Source organism: Balaenoptera acutorostrata, chromosome 16 (assembly GCF_949987535.1).
Source record: "Balaenoptera acutorostrata chromosome 16, mBalAcu1.1, whole genome shotgun sequence".
NCBI lineage: Eukaryota > Metazoa > Chordata > Mammalia > Artiodactyla > Balaenopteridae > Balaenoptera > Balaenoptera acutorostrata.
In genome coordinates this window covers 67,428,965-67,442,130 of record NC_080079.1, presented here as the reverse complement: position 1 = coordinate 67,442,130, position 13,166 = coordinate 67,428,965, and the positions used below count along the sequence as shown (strand labels likewise).

The 13,166-nt window shown below is 37.2% G+C and overlaps 1 protein-coding gene across 3 annotated transcripts in view; it reads right to left on the bottom strand.

Annotated features, from left to right (window-relative positions):
• CTNNA3 (catenin alpha 3) overlaps positions 1-13,166 on the bottom strand; it is a 1,789,299-nt gene that overhangs the window by 798,467 nt on the left and 977,666 nt on the right. For all 3 annotated transcript variants that reach the window (XM_007167816.2, XM_007167818.2, XM_007167817.2), the window contains one exon: positions 5,785-5,865. In XM_007167816.2, the coding sequence (XP_007167878.2) occupies positions 5,785-5,865 (81 nt within the window). The remainder of the gene's footprint in view (positions 1-5,784; positions 5,866-13,166) is intronic.

Here is a 13,166-nt window from a genome sequence, read left to right as displayed (position 1 = left end):
GCACAACCTTCCGAGACTGAACCAGGAAGAAATAAAAAATATAAACAGACTAATCACAAGCACTGAAATAGAGACTGTGATGAAAAATCTTCCAACAAACAAAAGCCCAGGACCAGAAGCCTTCACAAGCAAATTCTATCAAACATTTAGAGAAGAGCTAACACCTATCCTTCTCAAACTCTTCCAAAATATAGCAGAGGGAGGAACACTCCCAAACTCATTCTACGAGGCCACCATCACCCTGATACCAAAACCAGACAAAGATGTCACAAAGAAAGAAAACTACATGCCAATATCACTGATGAACATACGTGCAAAAATCCTCAACAAAATACTACCAAACAGAATCCAACAGCACATTAAAAAGGATCATTCACCATGTACAAGTGGGGCTTATCCCAGGAATGCAAGGATTCTTTAATTTACACAAATCAATCAATGTGATAAAACATATTAACAAAGTGAAGGAGAAAAACCATATGATCATCTCAATAGATGCAGGAAAAGCTTTTGACAAAATTCAACACCCATTTATGATAAAAACCCTCCAGAAAGTAGGCATGCAGGGAACTTACCTCAACATAATAAAGGCCATATATGACAAACCCACAGCCAACATCGTTCTCAATGGTGAAAAACTGAACCCATTTCCATTAAGATCAGGAACAAGACAAGGTTGTCCACTCTCACCACTATTATTCAACATAGTTTTGGAAGTTTTAGCCACAGCAATCAGAGAAGAAAATGAAATGAAAGGAATCCAAATTGGAAAAGAAGTAAAGCTGTCACTGTTTGCTGATGACATGATACTATACATAGAGAATCCTAAAGATGCTACCAAAAAACTACTAGAGTTAATCAATGAATTTGGTAAAGTAACAGGATACAAAATTAATGCACAGAAATCTCTTGCATTCCTACACACTAATGATGAAAAATCAGAAAGAGAATTTAAGGAAACACTCCCATTTACCTTTGCAAGAAAAAGAATAAAATACCCAGGAATAAACCTACCTGTGGAGACAAAAGACCTGTATGCAGAAAACTATAAGACACTGATGAAAGAAATGAAAGATGATACAAACAGATGGAGAGCTATACCATGCTCTTGGATTGGAAGAATCAACATTGTGAAAATGACTATGCTACCCAAAGCAATCTACAGATTCAATGCAATCCCTATCAACTTACCAATGGCATTTTTCATAGAACTAGGACAAAAAAATTTCACAATTTGTATTGAAACACAAAAGACCCCGAATAGCCAAAGCAATCTTGAGAAAGAAACACGGAGCTGGAGGAATCAGGCTCCCTAACTTCAGACTATACTACAAAGCTACAGTAATCAAGACAGTATGGTACTGGCACAAAAACAGAAATATAGATCAATGGAACAGGATAGAAAGCCCACACACATATGGTCACCTTATCTTTGATAAAGGAGGCAAGAATATACACTGGAGAAAAGACAGCCTCTTCAATAAGTGGTGCTAGGAAAACTGGATAGCTACATGTAAAAGAATGAAATTAGAACACTCCCTAACACCGTTCACAAAAATAAACTCAAAATGGATTAAAGACCTAATTGTAAGGCCAGACACTATAAAACTCTTAGAGAAAAACATAGGGAGAACACTCTACGACATAAATCACAGCAAGATCCTTTATGAACCACCTCCTAGAGTAATGGAAATAAAAACACAAATAAACAAATGGGACCTAATGAAACTTAAAAGCTTTTGCACAGCAAAGGAAACCATAAATAAGACGAAAAGACAACCCTCAGAATGGGAGAAAATATTTGCAAATGAAGCAACTGACAAAGGATTAATCTTCAAAATTTACAAGCAGCTCATGCAGCTCAATATTTAAAAAACAAATAATCCAATCCAAAAATGGGCAGAAGACCTAAACAGACATTTCTCCAAAGAAGATATACAGATTGCCAACAAACACATGAAAGGATGCTCAATATCACTAATCATTAGAGAAATGCAAATCAAAACTACAATGAGGTATCACCTCACACCAGTCAGAATGGCCATCATCAAAAACTCTACAAACAATAAATGCTGGAGAAGGTATGGAGAAAAGGGAATCCTCTTGCACTGTTGGTGGGAATGTAAATTGATACAGTCACTATGGAGAACAGTATGGAGGTTCCTTAAAAAACTACAAATAGAACTACCATATGACCCAGCAATCCCACTGCTGGGTATATACCCTGAGAAACCCATAATTCAAGAAGAGTCATGTACTGCAATGCTCACTGCAGCTCTATTTACAATAGCCAGGACATGGAAGCAACCTAAGTGTCCATCGACAGATGAATGGATAAAGAAGATGTGGCACATATATACAGTGGAATATAACTCAGCCATAAAAAGAAACGAAATTGAGTTATTTGTAGTGAGATGGAGGGACCTAGAACCTGTCATACAGAGTGAAGTAAGTCAGAAAGAGAAAAACAAGTATCATATGCTAACACATATATATGGAATCTAAAAAAAAAAAAAAAATGGTCCTGAAGACCCTAGGGGCAGGACAGGAATAAAGACTCAGACGTAGAGAATGGACTTGAGGACACGGGGAGCGGGGAGGGTAAGCTGGGATGAAGTGAGAGAGTAGCACTGACATATATACACTACCAAATGTAAAATAGATAGCTAGTGGGAAGCAGCCACATAGCACAGGGAGCTCAGCTCTGTGCTTTGTGACCACCTAGAGGGGTGGGATAGGGAGGGTGGGAGGGAGATGCAAGAGGGAGGAGATATGGGGATATATGTATATGTACAGCAGATTAACTGTGTTATAAAGCAGAAACTAAGACACCATTGTAAAGCAATTATACTCCAATAAAGATGTAAAAAAGAAATTAAATTAAAAAATAAATAAAGTTTATAGCAAAACAAAAAAAAAATTATGAGGATTAAGTTGGTGCCAAATTATAGAAATTCTGAAACACAATGCCAAGGACTTTTGTCTTTGCTCTCTAGTGCAACAGGCAATGAAGTCACAGAGCAAGAAAAGACAATTTGTTTATTTGAAACAAAAAAACAGTAAATCACCTGTAGGACATTCATGTTATTACCCCAAAATGTATAATTTGCTTCTTCCCAGCTATGTTTAAGAAATCTATCTCATTCCTCACAGATGAAGTCCATTGATTCTCTGAGCTAAAATGCTTCTGTGTTACCAATGGACAAGCCATGGGTAAGCAAAGGAATTAAGATGAATGAGCAGGGAGATAAGCTTTGTTTGCTTTTTTCCTACTAAAAACAAACAAACAAACACATATCTAGAATAAGAAAAGAACATTAAATATTCCAACGAAAAACACTGTACGGATAGGGACTTTCTCCTTCCTGTGTGAAAAGTACAGTATATAGAGGGTGCTTAAAACAAACTGCTTAATAAATTTTGCAAGAAGAGGTGGAGATGACTCATGTTGTTTAAACTAGTTTGTATTATTGCCACAAGCATAAACATCGGGATGGAAAATGAAGTTCTTGGGAAGGCAAGTGTGGATACTGAGAACAAATCATAGCAACTACCTCAACTCACACGGAAGACCATGGATGTCTCCAAAGACAGCTCCTAACAATCCCATCTTCCTATAGACACATGCCACTTTTCCCATAATAGATAGTGCTTTTACTTTGTCCTGTAGACCTGGAGCAGGGTTTGTAGTATTCTGATCTATAGAATGCAGAGGCAAAAACATCCTAGTGACTTTGGAGCTCAGGCATTAAGAAAGCCTGTCAACTTGCATCTCTCCTTTCTTGGAGCCTTGAACCAACATGTAAGAAATCCAGGCTCCCCTGACAGAGAGAAAAGCCACATGAATGGGGGCCTTAGGGGATTAGACACCACGTGGAGAGAGAGAAAAAGAAGAAGAACTGAGGCCTCAAATACCAAGCCCTGAACCCAGACACCATTTGAACTACCACTACCTGCGAGACCACAAGTGAAAATACTACAGAAATGGACCCCCTAACAGCCCCACCCGCACCCCAGCCAACCCATGGAATCATGAAACAGTAAAATGGTTGCTATTGTTTATGGTGGTTTGTTAAGCAGCAATACTTAACCAAAAAAATGAAGATGTGACCTGTGAAACCACAGGGAATTTTCATAACTCTGGAACACAGTAGTTCTCTAGGAGCTAGAAACATCCTCTCACTATGAAGAAAAGTATTAGTAATCCCCTTGCTGTTTCTCTGTCTCACTGATGATGTGAGGTGGAAATCAGAGTAAGATTGCAAGATGAAATACAAGATTCTTGGTTAAATTTGAATTTCAGATCAATGCAACTATTTTTTATACATAATTATGTTCCCATGCAATATTTGTTTGCCGTTAATCTGAAATTCAAATTTAACTGGTCATCCTGTACTTTGATTTGCTAAATCTGGTAATCCTACACACAAAGGATTGCTTTATTTTAACTTTTTTTTAAGAAAAATAATGATTCCAAAAGCATTGGAGGTATAAATGTACATCAGGTCTTTGTGCATAACTTTGTTGAAGGAAATCTAGAGGGATGACACCAGAATGAAAGACACAGTTGTTAATAGCTCATAGTAACAACTTTTCCAAGTCTTGGGAGGAGCAGATGGGGTAGAAATACTGAAGAAGGTAGAGAATGAAAGTCGTACAACTAACAGGGAGGACAGTCCTGAGGGTGAGAGTTCCTGAAGTGGGTGTAGGTTATGACTGGGTGTAGGTTCAGTCCCCTTCCTCCTTAGGTGGGTCACCTCACTACACTAACCTGCTTTCTCATCTGCATCATGAGACAGGTTGTGCTAAGTTCCTTCCAACTCTTAACATTCCATGATTTTAAGTGCTGACAGTAGAAAGAGAATTCCCATTAAGGCCATAAAGGTGAGAAACTGGAATTTTCCCAGCCTTCAAAATTGTGCTTTTACACAACTAATATTACCTGGCTGGGGATCCCTATTTATTCCACTTCCAAATCTACTTCTGAATTAAAACATTGCTCAGGCCATTTTGCTAAATCTTCCCATTAAACTACAATAATATATTGCATTAATAGTTTATGGTTGAAAAGTTTTTGCCCCACTTTTATGTGTTAATAGTGACCAAGTTAAAGCTGTACATGAAAAAGAACTCCGGTTATTAAACAGTGGAAAGGAATGGAAAGCAAAGGTCTTTGAAAATAGCTAAATCTTCATATTTCTGGAGGAAAAAATTTGAACTTGTGGCATAACACTAGACTTCTAAATTATTTAATGAAATCCTTTCTAATCCTATGTTCCTGATGACCTAAGGTTAAAAGTAGCCTTAACTTAAACAGAAACTAATTTTTGAAGCATCCTAAAAAGAGTTAGAAGGGGAAATTGGTAGGGTCTCTTAATTGCTAACTGTTTGTTCTAAGCGTTTGGATAATAAACTCAGTCTTTAATGTAATAGAATCAATTTACCAACATTCTCTAAAAATTTACTATGTACCAGGCACTCAGAGGCATTTCAGCCCTATCGTGTATTATTAATTCCATTTTATAGGTTCAGAGAGGCTCAGAAAGGTGAAATCTGTTCCTGAGATCACACAGATGATGATGGCAGGGCCAGCATTTGAATGTAACTCTTCCTAATATTAAGTCACTTTCTTCTATTTTATGTTTGCCACAAAAACAGTTGAGGTATGTAAATGTGGAAAGTATATATTTATTGTTCTTGTTTTGTGTTCTAAATTAATTTAAAAAGAAGAAAAAAAGGTTCCTTTTGCTTGGTGTTTGTCTCCGTGTTTCTCTTCTCACTCACCTGTCTGCGAAGGTCTCTTGTCTTCTTGCACATGTTTTCTATTGCAATATTCAAGGTATTACTCCTTTCCTTTTTTCCAGTCTGCAAGGGAGAAAAAAAAAGTGGCATAAGCAATGGTATCAAATTACTCTTTATCACTTAGCAATTTGCTTTCTAAATTTCCTGAAAATAACAGCTTGAAAATTCAAGAATAGGTCTCAAAACTGCTATGATATTGCATATGATTCATGAGTACTTCACTTACGAGTAAGTCAAATGTTGATTAAAGTTCACATCATTTTCTTCTTTAAGCTTCTGTAATATTTCTGATATAGTGCTGGGCTGCATTCAGTATGGCAGTAGGCAGAGCATTATCTCCAAGAAACCCTGATCTTCACTCTTTACAACTCGACTCTTTAACCACTAAGCATGCAATTAGCTTAAAAGCATTAGATGCCCAATTTGTCAACTTCTGTGGGAGTTTCTGAAGTCATTTTCATGGTGTATTGTGTAAGTTATGCAGAGCCATATTGGAGTTTTGCTAACACTAAATAAAATATGCAGTGCAAATTCATACAATTTGCAAAAGTTGACCACAATTTTAGCTGACAATATTCCAAGAACAAATTGTTTCAAGTAAAAACTGGACGCTGTTTTTGGCTCTTTGAGATAATTTGTGCAGCACCTTTAAGCAGAACAGTTCTCTGTTATATCCTTAACCTAAATCTTTAGGCTATTAATCACACTGAGAGTCACCTTGGTTGGTATTTTCTACATATTACTTTTGTGGGAGACAACCAAATTGAATCTAATCATACTTTTTCAGTGATATCTTATATAAAAGAGATTGAAAAAAATCATTATGTGATTCACCTCTAGGAATATTGCTACCATTTAAAATAATAAACTGAAAGAGCTCTTTAGAGGAGAATTTGAAAATCAGGAAGGCAAGTTTTAAGCAGCTGATACCTGAGGGAGTTTATAGTATGGACCCTATGAAGAGGGACATTGAAATAAAGTATAGACCATTAGGCAGCATGCCATACACTACTCCCAATGGCTAAACTCACACATAAATCCATACCTTCAAGTGGAAAGACTCCTTTAAAAGAAATTCAAGACCATCTATTCTCTATCCTAATCTATGTTTTTAGTCCTATCTTCTGCCACATCTTCTCAAGTACTATCCTTTACAGTAACAATATTTCTATACATTTCTATCTCTTCTCCCAAGTTCTTACATATAATGTACCTCTGACTACAGCAAGTGTCTCCCAAAATAACTCCCTATTAAAATCCTACCTGTTTCTCAATGGTTTCCACGCAGAGTTACCCCCAACAACTCTGCTCAAAAGTAAACCCTCACCTCTCCTTTTCCAATAGCATTTTGAAAATTTCCTAAAATGCTCATTGAGTTTCTGTACATGTTCATCGCCTTTACGATATTGTTAAAAATCTTGATGTTGGCAAGTATATCTTAATTTTTTTTTATTCCTGAAAGTAACGTGTATAGAACTTATTAAATAGTGTTGACTAGTTTATAAGTGAACAACTTGATTCAAAACACAACATAGTTTTATTAAGAACCTACTAGATTCTGGAAGAGATTTTAGCATCTGCTCAAGGCACAGCTAAATCCTCTACTAGCTGAGGTTGTTGGTACCCACCTAAACTTCAGTTAGACCTAGTTTTTCTCAGCAGTAGCATTAATGATATTTATGATTGGAAAGTCACCATCATCTGAGCCCATTCTGTACACTGCAAGATGTGTGGCATCCAGGGACCCCTGTCTACTAAATTCCAATAACAATGACCAGGCACTATGAGAGACAAAAATTGACCCCACGCATCTCCAGATACCTCCTAAGGGGAAACACAGTAGAGGGCTATTAAGTCCTTTACCACATTTTCTTTTTGAGAGTGAGTGTGCAACATGTGCATGATGGAGACTGTCTAGTGAAGGAAGTGGGGAGAAGAGGAAGGGAGGAATAGGAGAGAGAAAATTCTGAATGTCAGAGTAATAAAGCAATGGTAGCAATTACTCGGATTGCCACCGATACACAACGGGCTGTAAGACAGGTTCTCATTTTACCTAAAGAATCTATCCCTTATTCTCCAGTTTAAGGCAGTGGTAGCTCTTGGTTGTCTCTTTCCACTTCACAAAAGCAGAGACAGTCAAAAGGAGGCAGGAGTAGGACAGACAAAGAGACACTTCCCACCCCCAACACACACAAAGCATCAGGAATAATATGAAAGACTTCTGTTGAGCTGGTCGTAAAAACTCAATAGTTTCTGTGATGTGATTCATCAGAACAACTAAAAGATGTCAACCTTCGCGGAGCTAACAGCAATGGCATAGAAAACTTTAATAAAGGATGACAGGGGGTGACAGCATGAAGAGATTAAATAAGGACTATAAAGATGATTTCCTAATTTCTACGCAGAGCTTCACCTTAGTTTAAAAGGTTTCATTGGGTCAAAGACATTTTGTTCTCCAGGTAATAAAAGAAAGTCACTCTCATTTCAAGAAGTATACAGTTTTCCCTTCTCTCTTGCCTGCCTCTCCGCCTCCCTCCCCCACCTTTCTTTTTTTTTCACCCCCAGATTTTTACTGGGTCCTTGCTCTATTTATCCAGATGTATTTGGCTCAGTCAAGCCATTTTATGCCTTTTTATTACTTTTGCATGGCATAAAAATAAATAAAGCAAGGAGAAATAGCCCCATCCTGCTTAAAAGCCCTCATTCCTTCTGTTTTCAAAGCCTTAACAAATCATCAAGCAATGAGCTAGGACTGAAGGTGAATTCTGTGTGCTGAGGTAAGGGACAAAAAGGGCAGGATATTAAAACATAACCACAGATAACAGTCAGAGCCTGCCTACATTTGCTCAGAAGAGAAGATGCTCCTCAAAGGAAGCCTTAACAGAAGCCATCATTAGGTCAGCATAGCCCTGCTAATGGAAAAGGTACCACTTACAGTAAAGGGGGGGGGGGGGGCAAAAAAACTCAGAAAACACGGTACAGATCAGCACTGTATAGGGAAAGCAATCACATTCTTCATCAGTAAATAAACTGCCAGGAAAAGCTATATTGAAAAGGACAGTTCTGAGTATAGACTTCATTCAATGAAATCTCATTAAAATTATTATTGAATATTAGAAAAACTGTCCCAATGTGATCCAGACTTATAATCTTAACTATGAGTCTTTCCATGAATTCTGCCTCACCATTGCTCCCATATAACTATCACAGTTAACGGCACTCTCTCATGTGGTTCCCTAAAGCTGCCCACACGTTTGGAAAAAGTCACTTTATAAATAAACTCTTCTTGAATTATCTGAATTTGAGTGTTCCATCTGTTTCTTGTTGGGACCCTGCTGGAGAACTTTCTAATACTGGGCTGTCCAATATGATAGCTACCAGTCATATGTGGCTATTCAAATTTAAATGTAAATTAATTAAAATTAAATAGCATTAAAAATTCAATTCCTCAGTTTCTTAATTTAAAGTGAGCAATCGCCACATGTGTCTAGTGGCTACTGTACTGTACAGCACAGATACAGAATACTTATCTCAGAAAGATGTATTAAACAGCACTGTTCTAAAACATATCTTTGTTTATTCAAATGTATAACGAGTTCCTACTTTTACATAAGTCACCTTTTATTTGAGAATAAAATAATGAGCAAGAAACAAACAAAATCCCAACCTTCAAGATGTTTAGTAAAGAAAATTGAGATCTAATTCTGTCCCTTTTTTGTTCTAAAAATCTTCACTCTATTCCCACTGCTAATGGAATTAAGAACAAACTCTTGATCATAGCGTTCAAGGCCCCACAGGATCTACTCCCATATTTACTCATCAAACATTAATGAGATACCTTAATGGATCTTTTATTTTCTAGGCTATACAATCACAACTTGGGAACTCACAACAGGTGAGTGACAGACAGATCTTTATTTCAAACACATCAGTCTGGCTGGAGTCTGCACAATGTATTTGAGGAGATTAAGAACAGACACATGCCAAAAAGTTAAGACAGTTCCAGCAACAGCCCACAGGAGAGATGAAAAGTGTGAAAATTCATGCAATGGCAGTCATGAAACCAAGCAGGACCCTGTGGGGCTCCTGGGCATGGAAGCCTTTCTGTGTCTCCTGTTTCTTGTTTGTAGGGAATAGATTCCAGCCTCCATGAGCTTCCCTGATTTCCCAATGGCAGATTCAAACAGTTGCTAATCAGGGAAGGGATGCCATGTGGAGACAAGGGAGGAGCAGTCAAGAAACAATAGTGCAGCCTTGGGGCAGGGTCCTGGTTCCCTCTCAAGGGATACACATAACAATATCTTTCAGCTCTTCTGCAGAACTAAAACCCCTACTAAAGGGAAGATGTTCCATAGAGAAGGTCACAGTTTGATAACCTAGAGAAACTCATCAGGAGGCCACCTGAGGCCAGATTAAAGGAACCAGAGAATCTAATTAGGAGACCATGTGAGGCCAGATTAAAGGAGTGGAGGCCCTGCACACACCCTGATCCTTATCAGCAACACTGCCCTTGAACCATTGCTATAAACCTCCTCACCAAATCCCTCCGGGTTGGGACACACGGTTTTGAGAGGCACGAGCCCACTGTGGCCCCCTTCGCCTGGCAAAGCAATAAAGCTATTCTTTTCTACTCCACCCAAAACTCTGTCTCTAAGATTCCATTCAGCACTGGTGCACAGAGGCTGAGTTTTCAGCATCAGTGAGGATGAAGATAATAGACTTAAGGACTCTGAATGAGTAATCTGGGTAGGATGACACTGGCAGATGCTGGCAAGTGAAGAAGAGAGAACAATCTCTCTCACTAGACTTTACAGTCCTTGAGGGAGAGAAACTTTGCACATGTAATTTATCCCTCATAGCATCCAGCACAGTGCTTTGCACATAGTAGGAGCTCAGAAGTTATTTGTTGAATAAATAGAGGAAAGAAAGGTTGGATAATCTTTGGCAAATCTTTGGCAAATCTCATAACATTTCTAAACCTTATTTTTCACACCCATAAAATGAAGGCTTGCCCCAAATTGTTCCTATATTTCTAACTCATATTCTATGAAAGGGTCATGTTCTCTTTTAAAAATTATAGAATAATCTGTTACTTTTATTGTACAATATCTTGCATAAACAGCTGTTAAAAATGTGTTGGAAACATGCATGCATAATATAAATCTGCATTGGTACAAATAAAAGAAGACTTTTGAACTAGGAAGGCCATGATGCTGACCTTACAAAAACTAGGAAGTCTCAAATACTAAGGCATGAGGTTTAAAGCAAATGAAAATTTATCTAATTCACAGTCAAAAGAAAATGTTATCAGTGCAGAGAGGAGCTCTGTATGGAGTTTAAAAAGCAAGAAAAAAATGTTTTTGTTGTTATTTTGTTATGTTTTCTTTTTGTTTTTGTTTTTTAAATGTGTGCCATTTTATTCAACCTTTTAAAATGACACATTTCCCTTTAAATGGGAAATCTTTATTTCATGGCAAATACGAATGATGCCCTTAAATTAGTTCCTCTCTACAGAAATAGCTTTAAAAATATTTTATGTTTAACACATAGCAGAGGCACAGATTCTAGTCCACATTTTTCGGGCATGAAAGACATACAAATAGACGAACATAAATGAAAAGTGAATTAGCTTCTAGACCGCCACTGTACTGAGTGGCATGTCAGGAAAACTTCTTAACACGGTATCCTAAAAAATCTTTCTGAAGCAAGGTTTGTGCTATGAAAATGAAATTAAAACAAAAAATTAACTCTGAGATTTGAAATAAGGTTTTTAAAAATAACTTTATAAGAACAGAATGACTTAGCTATCAAGGGAAATAGGTTGAAGATTTCAAGTGTCTTGACCTTTCATATCGTTTGGGAAAGTACAATGCCACCCCAAGTAGCTGCCTGCTGGGGTGGAACTGGAAGTGAGTGGGAACCAACTTTGTCAAATGTCTGCCACAGCTAAGTATTTTACATGTATCTTCTCAAATGCCATTCGCCATAACTCTTCACACATTTGCGCATGAAGACACTGAAGCTCAGTAAGTTTAAATACTTACCCCAGGAGGAAACACAGTAAGTGGTAGGCTCAAACTGAACTGAGTCTAATCTCATACTTTATCTACCATACTTGAATGAGCAGTAACTTAAACCCAAATTAATGTTTTATATAAATTTATATCTTAAAAATAATGAGCAGAGTAGCATAGAATTTTGTGGAGTCAGTTAAAATTGTTTGAATCTGTGGCTTGATGGCTTTGTGTCCTTGGACAATTAATCTCTCAAATTTTTAGTTTCCTTACCAATAAAATGAAGATAATATAGCAATTATATCATAGGGTTACTCTAAGGAATAAAGAGATGAAGGATGTACAAGTTATAGCAAATAGTAAGGGCTCAAGACATGTCAGCAGTTATTCCTGTACTTATCAAGAATGGCACCGTTGTTACTAACACTTGCATTTCCTCAACTACACCAGCCAGCTGATTTCCCTATGCTTTTCAAAACACTAAACCTTTATCTTGGAATGCCCTCATCAGTTCTCTTTCAACAGGAAATTTCTTAATTCATAACTCAAACTCAGTCCAAGCGCCTAAGTCATCTTTTCTGACTCTCCTCAATCTAAAATGCACAATAAAAAAAAATAAGACATAAAAATAAAAACCCCTCTCATCTGTTTTTCCACTAATTTCTCCACATATTTTAATTATAGTACCTGTGAAACTTCTTGTCATCTTTTATTTACACTCTGACTCATCTTTTAAATTGCCAAGTCTGTAATCTTAGTATCTACTCAGTGTTTGGCACTCAGTTAATGGCTGTGGATGAAATACATAGATGGAAAAATGGTTAACCACATTTTTATTATAGTAAATAATAATCAAAGTTTTATTAATAAAAATTATTATCTTTTTAAAAAGGTAATTAACAATCATCCTGTTAGCTGTCAAATATTTTATTCAATCAGTGTTTTTGTTCAAAGACTATTACCATTACTCTTTACAAGAAGGTACAACATAAACTCGGTGTGAGGATGAAACTAATATGTGGATCAGAAAATGGGAGTTTTGAAATAAGCAACCTGTGTGACCTTAACTAAATTGAATCCCCTCTCTTGTCCTTATTCTTTGCATCTGTAAAAGAAGGCCATGAGACTAAATTATCTCCAGAGTCCCTCCCAGCTCTTAGAACAAGAGGTGCTAGAGTTCTCTGTTGATATATAGTCTAGTAAGTGTCTAGTCAAGCACTGAGAACATGACACTGCAGCCTGGTGCATGTGTTCTCAGACCAGAGATGCCTATGCCAGATCCCATGATCTCAGCAGATATACCCCAAGCATGACAGAAACATTTGTGGGTTTGCACTGCAATAACATTCA